The 12450-nt window shown below is 39.6% G+C and overlaps 1 protein-coding gene and 1 long non-coding RNA gene across 3 annotated transcripts; both read left to right on the forward strand.

Annotated features, from left to right (window-relative positions):
• Positions 1-854: 854 nt before the first annotated feature.
• LOC121799831 lies at positions 855-8896 on the forward strand. 2 transcript variants are annotated; one of them, XR_006050364.1, is made up of 4 exons: positions 855-1636; positions 4949-5067; positions 6795-6913; positions 8641-8896. It is a non-coding gene; the product is annotated as an uncharacterized LOC121799831 (long non-coding RNA). The 2 variants fall into 2 exon arrangements; XR_006050363.1 differs by lacking the exon at positions 8641-8896 and having other exon boundaries at positions 857-1636; positions 6795-8556.
• Positions 8897-9843: 947 nt separating this feature from the next.
• On the forward strand, positions 9844-10711 carry LOC121800231 (major allergen Pru ar 1-like). The gene is made up of 2 exons (XM_042199811.1): positions 9844-10108; positions 10188-10711. The coding sequence occupies exons 1-2, from the start codon at positions 9925-9927 to the stop codon at positions 10487-10489; spliced, it is 486 nt and encodes a 161-aa protein (XP_042055745.1). The 5' UTR covers positions 9844-9924; the 3' UTR covers positions 10490-10711.
• The last annotated feature ends 1739 nt before the right edge of the window (positions 10712-12450 follow it).

Consider the following 12450-nt stretch of genomic DNA (forward strand, 5'->3'; position numbering starts at 1 on the left):
TCAATATCTAAAACTAATTAACAATGGCAAAAACCCACCCGAATCTATCGGCAAACACTTGTTCATCATCATCTTAGGGTTTGGATGGTGGGAGGGCTTCAAATGGAGCGATTCGAATGTTATGACGGAGAAGGTGTGTTTTCCAGTGAGGAGAGATCAGAAGAGATGGGTGTGCTGTGTGGTGAGTGTTGATGGTTGCTGCAATTACACATTGAAGGGTTTGAGGGAAAATCAAGTTTGAAGATTAGAGATTTTGAGGGAAGGGTTATGGCGGAGGCAACACAAAATTTTCATTCCGTCATAACAAATCGAGTTTGACTGTTAAATTCAACCATTCCGTCAATTTAGGACCAAATGCGGTCCGATTTCAAATGTGAGGGACCGAATAATTCAAAAGATAATGTTTTTGACCAAAATCAAAAAAACGACAAATGTTAGGGACTATTTTGGGACTTTAGTCTTAAATGTATGTAACCTCTATCTAGCATGTCTACTTTTATATCAGTTCTTTACTCCATCTGTCGTCTCATGTTATTTGTACTTTTCATTTTAGATTATAAATTTGAGATTGATTTTTTAGTATAATTAAATTAGAATTTTAAATGTAATGAGACATAACTTAATAACGTGATTTTTAACTGAATCTAACATATTAATTAAATACATTAATTCTAACTTAAACTAGAAATAATGTAAGTAGTTTAAGACGAGCTGAAATGGAATAGTGCAAGTAACATAAGACGAAGGGAGTACTTGTGACGCCCCGGAATTTCTTTCCTTTTGTTATGGATAATCCGAATTTATTAGACTAATTAATCCGAATTTCCATTGTAATTTCCATCATGGAATAAAACAAGTTTTGTGAAGGAAACAAGTACAAGAATTGTCCTCAAGCATAGAAGTAAAAGATATGTTCTCATCAACAAATTCCATGTGGAGATGCAAATTACATGATTAAGGAAGGTGCTAATAGTACATGCTTACATGCATGAAAGGGACAATACAAATCTTGGAATTTCCTAAAGTAATATAGAAAACAAGAGCTTCAAGCAGAAGTCTTCTTTCTCTCTTCCCCTCATCCCTCCCTCTCGATTCTTGCTCCACAAAACACCAAGGAGGGACAACTTGCACCTACAAGTGAAACATCAAAATAGGTATGAGAATTTTGGATTCACAAGACTCAAAAGTGGAGGACTTATTCAAAATAGCAAGTATGCAACCTTTGTGACACATCACCAAACTTGCAAAAAGAATAAGAACAAGAATGAGCAAAGGATAAGCTCATCACGAAGGGCCTTTTAAAGGCAACAATAGATTTCCACACCCTCCAAACCGAGACTAGGAGGCAGCCAAGAGGGGGCAGCCCCAAGGCTTGCATCAAATAGGTAAGATTCCCTTAATCAATAAGCTCAAAAGGGGATGAGCTTGAAGCTAAAAATGAGAGCTTCAATGCCCCAAATCCTGCCACAAGAGGCCAAGGGATGGCCTATAAATACCACCGTCACCCCCCTCCCATCCACGCTTTCTCTCTGCCCCAAGGCTCTCGGATAACAGAGGCGACGGAGGGAGGAACGGGCGGCGCAAGGAAGTGGCAACACAGAGACGATCACAAGCCACAGAGGGTGCACCGAGTGAGGTATTTTCTCCCCCAACCTCATTACACTATTGCATCATAATAGGGCAATAGATAGTCTTAACATAAAGCCTCAAATAGGATATTCCCCCACTTTGAGCAAACATCACTAAAGCAACATGAACATTTACCAAGCAGATAATAGCTAAGCAAGTTGAGTAAGTTCACTGCCCAGAAACCACAATCCATAGAGACGACATAGTCATCCCCTAACATCGCCAAATTAAGACAATAATTCTCAATCAAATAACACCCAAGCTCGACAACAACCAACAACCAAGAACTCCATAATTACGAAATAAATAGACGGGGAAAAGGGGGAAGGATGACTTAGCTTTTAGGCCGTTCGACGACGAGCGTTGACGGCGGAGAACTCATCGAAGGGAGTAATGGAGGACGCATGCAGCGGCGCTGGGAGAGCCGACGGAATGCTTGACGCCGAGGGCTGAGGCGAGACGCTCCCGGAGCAGCAACGCTGAGAAGAAGGCAGCGGCGGCTGCATCATTGAGGCGGCGCCGAGAGACGCCCGACGCTACCCGGCGCTCGGTAATTCGTCGGAGAAGGAGCCGGAGGGAGAGAGGCAGTGGAGATGCTGCGGGATCTTAAAATGGGGGATTTTCATATCAGAAGAAAAAAAGGGGAGAGAATGTGCGAATTAGAAGGGTACAACACCGGTAGACCTCCGGCGAAGCCAGACGACGAGAGTGCCGCGAGGGAGGCGCCGCGGTGCTTCTTCTTTTCTAGAAATTAGAATAAGGATGGGGGAGAGAGAGAGAGTCACGGTGGAAGGGAATATATGGATGTATTTGGGCCACCTAATGAGATTGGGCCAATGAATTAATCCTTAAAGGATCTTGGACTTGGGGAATTAATTAATAGTGGGTCAATTCCAATTCAATAATCGAGAGGTGCTTTTAGTTGGGCCGAGAATAATTGTTGGGCTTGAGAATTTATTTTTTGTTTGGATTTGAAATTAATTTAAGGAATTGAGCTTGGAACTTAATTAACTTAATTCCCGAATAAATTATTGAGTTTCCAAAGATGGAAAATATTAAAGTTGAGACGCGAAGGGCCGACCGGCGTCGCCCCGCGACGCCATGGGCGGCCTTAAGAAAAATCCTATAAAAGTCGAGACTAAGACGTAGGTGCTATCCTATAGGATGCATGCATTTTTTTTTCAGAAAAATAGTTCAAGTACTAATTAGCGTGTTACGCTATTTATTTCTAAAGGAGAGTTTATTCAAGGGCAAGTGAGGCCAAATGAGGATTTTTAATAGAAGATAAGCATGCTAGGTGGACTTTCTTTTAATATCCAGTACTATAATGTGGATACCAAACAAATGTTTTGAAGTTATGAAATACTTTTTTCTCAAAAATGAATATGTGATCATTTCTTTTAAAGTTGTTATCATGCCATAAAGTGTTTATTTTCGAGACCTGCCTGTTGGAGATATTTGTCTGTTGGAGATGTTTGTCTGTTGGAGATAACTGTTTGTTTGTTTTGGCTATGCCAAAACGTTTCTATTCGGATTGGGGTGCACAAGAGTCGTGAGCCATCTAGAGGTTGGCCGGCGAGGGTACTGTTGAAGGTGGCCATTGAAGCACGCTTGTCGTTAGTGTGAGTGTGTGTATAATAAACTTCTAGATCGAGCCGCCAAGTCCAATGAATCCACTAAAGACTAGGTCTAAGAACTCAAGGCGACGCGGAAGACTCTGTCGATGGACACACAAACTCTCGCGTTTCAAAGATCCCTCAACTCGTTATACTATAGACTAGTATAGAGAAGCAAGGGGTCGATCCCACGAAGATGGACACGTAAGAAAGCATCCAGAGATTTTTGGTTAGAAAACGGCTGCTGCCACGCAAACTTGGGTTGAGATCTAACTACTTCTAGACCTAAGCACGAAATTAACCATTAGACCTAGTAAACTGTAAACAGCATGCAGACATCGAGCATCCTTAGATCTACGTAATTTTGAACTTACCTCCTAGACCAAGCAAACAATTACCAACTTTAGCTAAACAGAACACAAATAGAAGTGTGGACCAACTTCCAGAAATATCAAGTATGGAAGAAAGGCTACAACTAACAAACAATGAACCTAACTAACAATGACATGCTTAACTTCTGTTGAATCAAACACGAAGATGAAGAAAACAGAGCACATACCGGGATTCGAACAAAATGTAAAAATTCAGACGTCGGAAACTTGCAAACAATCGGAAATAAAACAGATCTACGTTTACTAGGCGAAATGAAATGAAAACACGAAAGCTAGGCATAAATCTCAATCAGTCTTCAGATCCAACGTCGGAAACTCAATCCACTCCGGATCTAAGCAAACCGAACCCAACAGCAGCCAAAATCAACTCCATAGTTCCCGATTCACCCAGATCTACTTCGATCAACACCAGATTCCAATGATTCTACCCAAACTCAGCAACCAACACAAAACTCAAACATCCAACTCAGTAATCATAACAAACTCAAAATAATGAACATCCATAACCAAAACTCAACAGCAGCTCAAATATGAAAAATAGAAATTGCATAACTACGGAAATTTAACTGAAAACAGAGCCGAGCTTCGAACGGCGAAGCTCGGGGAAATCCTTAGCAATAACTAAAATAAAAACGGGAAATTGTTTCTTCGCCCTCTGCAAGGACGGTATTACACCACAAATGTCGAGAATTTAAAAGCAACAGTGACGGCAAACGCAACCCCCTTCGAAACTCCGAAAATCCCCTAAGTATGCAGAAGTGTGTGAGCTAAGAACCAGAGGCCTAAGTGCCAAAAGTCCCCGAGCATTGCATGCTCTCTTCCTTATATAAATGCGGTAGGATCTTCTAGAAACCTTTGCAGAAATTTTCATTCTGCCCTTCAGTTTCACGATCCCTCCGTCTAGTCATTTTCCTCCGAATTTGCTCACTTATTCGCCGTATTTGCATGGTCCTTGTAATTCATCTTCTTTGTTCCTCGACCTGGCGAATTCTTCTGCACACCTGGCTTAAAACATGTGTTAGACCCTATAATTGTATTAATTCAACCCCTACACCTATGCATGAAATTAGCCTTATCAGCCACCTTCACGGTACACTAGATTATCAGACATGGCGGGATACACCAAGAACTTAGACTGCAGTCGGACTTTTAAGATCACAAAAGAATTTAGTATGCTCGGACCTTTTTAAGAAAAACCCCCCGTGTGATACTGTTGATGGATGACAACTTATATATATGTATGTTTTGTTTTCGTCACGTGCCCACTGAGTACTCCTGTAATCAGCCCTGCATGTATTTATAAATGTGCAGGTTGATCGTCAAGATGGAGAAGAATTGATCGGAGTCGATGCTATTAAATAAGCATGTGGATTGGGGTGCACAAGAGTCGTGAGCCATCTAGAGGTTGGCCGGCGAGGGTACTGTTGAAGGTGGCCATTGAAGCACGCTTGTCGTTAGTGTGAGTGTGTGTATAATAAACTTCTAGATCGAGCCGCCAAGTCCAATGAATCCACTAAAGACTAGGTCTAAGAACTCAAGGCGACGCGGAAGACTCTGTCGATGGACACACAAACTCTCGCGTTTCAAAGATCCCTCAACTCGTTATACTATAGACTAGTATAGAGAAGCAAGGGGTCGATCCCACGAAGATGGACACGTAAGAAAGCATCCAGAGATTTTTGGTTAGAAAACGGCTGCTGCCACGCAAACTTGGGTTGAGATCTAACTACTTCTAGACCTAAGCACGAAATTAACCATTAGACCTAGTAAACTGTAAACAGCATGCAGACATCGAGCATCCTTAGATCTACGTAATTTTGAACTTACCTCCTAGACCAAGCAAACAATTACCAACTTTAGCTAAAACAGAACACAAATAGAAGTGTGGACCAACTTCCAGAAATATCAAGTATGGAAGAAAGGCTACAACTAACAAACAATGAACCTAACTAACAATGACATGCTTAACTTCTGTTGAATCAAACACGAAGATGAAGAAAACAGAGCACATACCGGGATTCGAACAAAATGTAAAAATTCAGACGTCGGAAACTTGCAAACAATCGGAAATAAAACAGATCTACGTTTACTAGGCGAAATGAAATGAAAACACGAAAGCTAGGCATAAATCTCAATCAGTCTTCAGATCCAACGTCGGAAACTCAATCCACTCCGGATCTAAGCAAACCGAACCCAACAGCAGCCAAAATCAACTCCATAGTTCCCGATTCACCCAGATCTACTTCGATCAACACCAGATTCCAATGATTCTACCCAAACTCAGCAACCAACACAAAACTCAAACATCCAACTCAGTAATCATAACAAACTCAAAATAATGAACATCCATAACCAAAACTCAACAACAGCTCAAATATGAAAAATAGAAATTGCATAACTACGGAAATTTAACTGAAAACAGAGCCGAGCTTCGAACGGCGAAGCTCGGGGAAATCCTTAGCAATAACTAAAATAAAAACGGGAAATTGTTTCTTCGCCCTCTGCAAGGACGGTATTACACCACAAATGTCGAGAATTTAAAAGCAACAGTGACGGCAAACGCAACCCCCTTCGAAACTCCGAAAATCCCCTAAGTATGCAGAAGTGTGTGAGCTAAGAACCAGAGGCCTAAGTGCCAAAAGTCCCCGAGCATTGCATGCTCTCTTCCTTATATAAATGCGGTAGGATCTTCTAGAAACCTTTGCAGAAATTTTCATTCTGCCCTTCAGTTTCACGATCCCTCCGTCTAGTCATTTTCCTCCGAATTTGCTCACTTATTCGCCGTATTTGCATGGTCCTTGTAATTCATCTTCTTTGTTCCTCGACCTGGCGAATTCTTCTGCACACCTGGCTTAAAACATGTGTTAGACCCTATAATTGTATTAATTCAACCCCTACACCTATGCATGAAATTAGCCTTATCAGCCACCTTCACGGTACACTAGATTATCAGACATGGCGGGATACACCAAGAACTTAGACTGCAGTCGGACTTTTAAGATCACAAAAGAATTTAGTATGCTCGGACCTTTTTAAGAAAAACCCCCCGTGTGATACTGTTGATGGATGACAACTTATATATATGTATGTTTTGTTTTCGTCACGTGCCCACTGAGTACTCCTGTAATCAGCCCTGCATGTATTTATAAATGTGCAGGTTGATCGTCAAGATGGAGAAGAATTGATCGGAGTCGATGCTATTAAATAAGCATGTGGATTGGGGTGCACAAGAGTCGTGAGCCATCTAGAGGTTGGCCGGCGAGGGTACTGTTGAAGGTGGCCATTGAAGCACGCTTGTCGTTAGTGTGAGTGTGTGTATAATAAACTTCTAGATCGAGCCGCCAAGTCCAATGAATCCACTAAAGACTAGGTCTAAGAACTCAAGGCGACGCGGAAGACTCTGTCGATGGACACACAAACTCTCGCGTTTCAAAGATCCCTCAACTCGTTATACTATAGACTAGTATAGAGAAGCAAGGGGTCGATCCCACGAAGATGGACACGTAAGAAAGCATCCAGAGATTTTTGGTTAGAAAACGGCTGCTGCCACGCAAACTTGGGTTGAGATCTAACTACTTCTAGACCTAAGCACGAAATTAACCATTAGACCTAGTAAACTGTAAACAGCATGCAGACATCGAGCATCCTTAGATCTACGTAATTTTGAACTTACCTCCTAGACCAAGCAAACAATTACCAACTTTAGCTAAAACAGAACACAAATAGAAGTGTGGACCAACTTCCAGAAATATCAAGTATGGAAGAAAGGCTACAACTAACAAACAATGAACCTAACTAACAATGACATGCTTAACTTCTGTTGAATCAAACACGAAGATGAAGAAAACAGAGCACATACCGGGATTCGAACAAAATGTAAAAATTCAGACGTCGGAAACTTGCAAACAATCGGAAATAAAACAGATCTACGTTTACTAGGCGAAATGAAATGAAAACACGAAAGCTAGGCATAAATCTCAATCAGTCTTCAGATCCAACGTCGGAAACTCAATCCACTCCGGATCTAAGCAAACCGAACCCAACAGCAGCCAAAATCAACTCCATAGTTCCCGATTCACCCAGATCTACTTCGATCAACACCAGATTCCAATGATTCTACCCAAACTCAGCAACCAACACAAAACTCAAACATCCAACTCAGTAATCATAACAAACTCAAAATAATGAACATCCATAACCAAAACTCAACAGCAGCTCAAATATGAAAAATAGAAATTGCATAACTACGGAAATTTAACTGAAAACAGAGCCGAGCTTCGAACGGCGAAGCTCGGGGAAATCCTTAGCAATAACTAAAATAAAAACGGGAAATTGTTTCTTCGCCCTCTGCAAGGACGGTATTACACCACAAATGTCGAGAATTTAAAAGCAACAGTGACGGCAAACGCAACCCCCTTCGAAACTCCGAAAATCCCCTAAGTATGCAGAAGTGTGTGAGCTAAGAACCAGAGGCCTAAGTGCCAAAAGTCCCCGAGCATTGCATGCTCTCTTCCTTATATAAATGCGGTAGGATCTTCTAGAAACCTTTGCAGAAATTTTCATTCTGCCCTTCAGTTTCACGATCCCTCCGTCTAGTCATTTTCCTCCGAATTTGCTCACTTATTCGCCGTATTTGCATGGTCCTTGTAATTCATCTTCTTTGTTCCTCGACCTGGCGAATTCTTCTGCACACCTGGCTTAAAACATGTGTTAGACCCTATAATTGTATTAATTCAACCCCTACACCTATGCATGAAATTAGCCTTATCAGCCACCTTCACGGTACACTAGATTATCAGACATGGCGGGATACACCAAGAACTTAGACTGCAGTCGGACTTTTAAGATCACAAAAGAATTTAGTATGCTCGGACCTTTTTAAGAAAAACCCCCCGTGTGATACTGTTGATGGATGACAACTTATATATATGTATGTTTTGTTTTCGTCACGTGCCCACTGAGTACTCCTGTAATCAGCCCTGCATGTATTTATAAATGTGCAGGTTGATCGTCAAGATGGAGAAGAATTGATCGGAGTCGATGCTATTAAATAAGCATGTGGATTTCTCGACGATTCGTGTCTTCATACACGAAGTCGTTTAAAAGGGACCTATTTCCGCTGTATTTTGTTAAGTGAGAATTTCAAAGTCTCACATTCGAACCCTGATTTAGTTAATATGATGAATTATTCATTTTGAGATCTTGTAATCAAATACTTGGCTTCTAATTTGTGGTATCAATTGATTGGCCTTTCGGCAAGTCCCTTGAGTTCTTTCCTCGTTTCGTTAATTCCACTTATTAATCACGGATTTCCCGCTTTTGCTATCATTAGCAAAGTGCGGTCGTGACAGTACTTATTTTGTCCCATGAAAATATGTAAATTTTTATTTTTGTATGTTCCATAAAAATATGAATATTTTTATTTATGAAAAGTTATCCTTAAATCATTACCCATATACATTAATTTATTTACAATTTATATACCATTATGACCTACCATTACAACTTATTAAATACTAGTAATAATAATGTGGGTCTCACTATTCACTAATCATATTTTAACTATCATTCTCCTCTTCTTTCTTACTTTACCATTTGTCTTATGTTATTTTAAATGCATATATTTTTACCATTTGTCTTATGTTATTTTAAATGCATATATTTTTATGGGATAGAGAGAAAATTTATAATGACTTTGTTTGCTTAGTGCATTATCGCTTATGTTAGTTTATTATGAAGGAGAATGATGTCCATTATAAATATGCATAATATTATAACTATTAGTCAAAATATGCGGATATAAGGTTATTAAAATATTGTCTTAGTGTTGAAAGAAAAATTATAATTAATTGTCAATTATCTAGAATACTTAATAAAATAATGAAATATGGTAATCGGATTCTTTTTATTCAAAGCGACCGAATTAAAACAATTACTAATTTTTTGTATACGTACGCTTAATTATTTTATTCAAAGCTTGTATTTAGTACTATATGATTATTAATCTGTGTATAGTTGATGTATCTATTTTGCTCACTTAGATAATAAACTTTCTTTTAATATTTCTTTGGATATTAAATTAGATAGCGGTCTGCTTAGATTATCTTAATTCTTATTAAGATATCTGTTTTTTAGTGATAAAGAATGCAACACTAGTTGACAATTTATCCTTATCTTCACTATAAATAGGAGCATAGTTTCTCATATTGAACACACACAGCTCAATTAGCTTTCTTCTCATTTGATTTTTTATCATCATTTAATTTCTTCGAAAGAAAAAAAAAATCATGGGTGTAATAGTTGATGAGGAAGCAATCACATGTTCAATTCCACCTGCTAGGATTTTCAAAGCATTCATCGTTGATTCACACAATCTAATTCCCAAGATTTTGCCTACTGTTTTTAAGAGCATCGAGTATACAAGTGGAAATGGTGGACCTGGATCGATTAAGGTCCTTTCTTATTACGAAGGTACATAATAACTATAGTATTATATAATATGTTTGTCGCAGTCACTCTCATGGCCATATAATATACATACATGTAACAGGAGGTGAAGTGAAGACCATGACGCATAGAGTGGACGAATTGGACGAGCAAAATCTTGTGTACAAGTTCAGTATACTTGAAGGTGCTAATATGGGTATAGATTTTGAGTCTGCCTCGGTCGTGAACAAGGTTGAAGCTGGTCCCGATGGAGGTTGCATCTTTAAATCCACCAACACATATACCACGAAAGGGGATAACGAGAGTGCGATTCGAGAGGGTATAAAGAAAGGTAAAGAGAGTGTTGTTGGATTCTTCCAAGCTGTTGTGGGACACCTACAATCGAACCCCGATGCATACAAGTGAAAACGAAATTTAAAAAAATTATGATGGCATTTTGGTGTATTGAAATAAAAAGATCAGGTGTGTGCAATTGTTGCATTTGTGTGTGATTCCAAGTAAGTGGTGTGATTTTCAAATAAATTTGGTGGCCATCTTATTCCTTTTCATGTTCGTGTGATCAATTGTTCATGATTTGCTATGTTGTACTTTTGGATTTGACATATTATCAATAAATTGTTTTGCTTATAGAATTTTGTACCTCATACACATGACATGGGCACATGGCCATATATATTTCTCCTAAATAAATAGTTATATACCTTTTATATATTTCCAAGTAAAAAGAATTCCTATTTAAGTGTTAAATACATAGATAGAGAAGCGATACGACATAGTCAAACGAAGAGACATGGCTGAATGTTGGTTTCTTCGTCTGTGCTGTGTTTTTTTTAGTTTGGTTCATCCGCAAATAAAAGTCCGGTTCATTATTTGTGTTATAAATGATAAAAAGAGTCACATTCCATATACTCATCTGGATATCTTTTAATTAAAACTAACTTTGACCCCATATTATTACTAATATATATATAAATTGTAAAGAAACTCATATTTCACTAACTTTTTTCATTCATTATTTTTAAATATTTCTTAAATTTACACCCGAAATAAATGAGACTCATAATATTGGTGAATGGAGGAAGTATCAAGTAAGTCACTTCGTTTCCCGCTCCTATTTTAGTTCCAACCCTTCAAAAGTGATTTTATTTCGAATATTCCCAATTAATCAAGAGATAACATAAAATATGGAAATCCGCATCTTCTTATCAAAGTTAGGACATAGTATAGTATAGCCATGATTAAGTACGCGATGGGATTATTGGGAAAGCACATGAAATATGCTTTTGATTGCAACAGAAGAGTTAGAGCATGCGCAGCGGTGGCGTCCGTCGCCATCGCCGTCCGCGCCGCTGGCACGGACGCCATCCGCCGCCGCTGCGCTCGCGCCGCTGGCACAGCGCTGCTCAATGTATCGAGCACGTCCGTGCCAGCGGACGCACACGTGGCGCGCTCCCATTCGTCAACGGCATAGCCGTTGTGTTTAAACATTTTTTATTTTTATTTTTAAAAAATCAGTATTTAATTATAAATAATGCTAAAAAATAAAAAAATATATTTTCCAAATCCCAAAAATATGGCCGTTTCTTCCCGTTTTTTTCTGAATTTTTTTGATTTTTTTGATTTTTATTTTTTTTCCCAAAATCATCTATAAATACACACATTCATCACTCATTTATCACATCAATTCACCTCTCATTCATCTCTCATTCATAATTCTTATACAAACTATCAACACATTCAACATTCACTCAAAACATCAAATGGATTTCACTCATCTCATGGCGGAAGCGGAGCGCGAAGAACAAGAATACTACGAACAACATCATGCCGCTTACGAAGCATATGTCGCGGCGAATACCCCCGCTCATCCTCCTCAACGCACTAGATCAAATCGCCGCTACATCCATCGTGACCGGGAGGGAGCCCACGAAAGGCTCGTTGCCGACTACTTTGCCGACCATCCGCGGTTTCCGGCAGATTACTTTAGGTGCCGTTTTCGCATGTCAAAGCGCTTGTTCATGCGAATTGTCAACACATTGTCCGCACGTGTTGAATACTTTCAAACAGGTGTAGATGCAGCCGACCGGCAAAGTATCACGGCGTTGCAGAAGTGTACGTGTGCCATCCGACAACTCGCTACTGGGCAAATGGCCGACATCTTCGACGAGTATTTGCATATCGGTGAGTCCACTGGAATCCTTTGTTTAAAGAACTTTTGCGAGGGCGTTCGTTCTGCTTTTGGGGATGAATTCCTTCGGGCACCCACCACCGATGATTGCCAACGGTTGCTTCGTCTTCACGAATCAGTCCATGGCTTTCCCGGAATGCTTGGCAGCATTGACTGCATGCATTGGAGGTGGAAGAAT

The sequence above is a fragment of the Salvia splendens genome, chromosome 4, assembly GCF_004379255.2.
Source record: "Salvia splendens isolate huo1 chromosome 4, SspV2, whole genome shotgun sequence".
Lineage (NCBI taxonomy): Eukaryota > Viridiplantae > Streptophyta > Magnoliopsida > Lamiales > Lamiaceae > Salvia > Salvia splendens.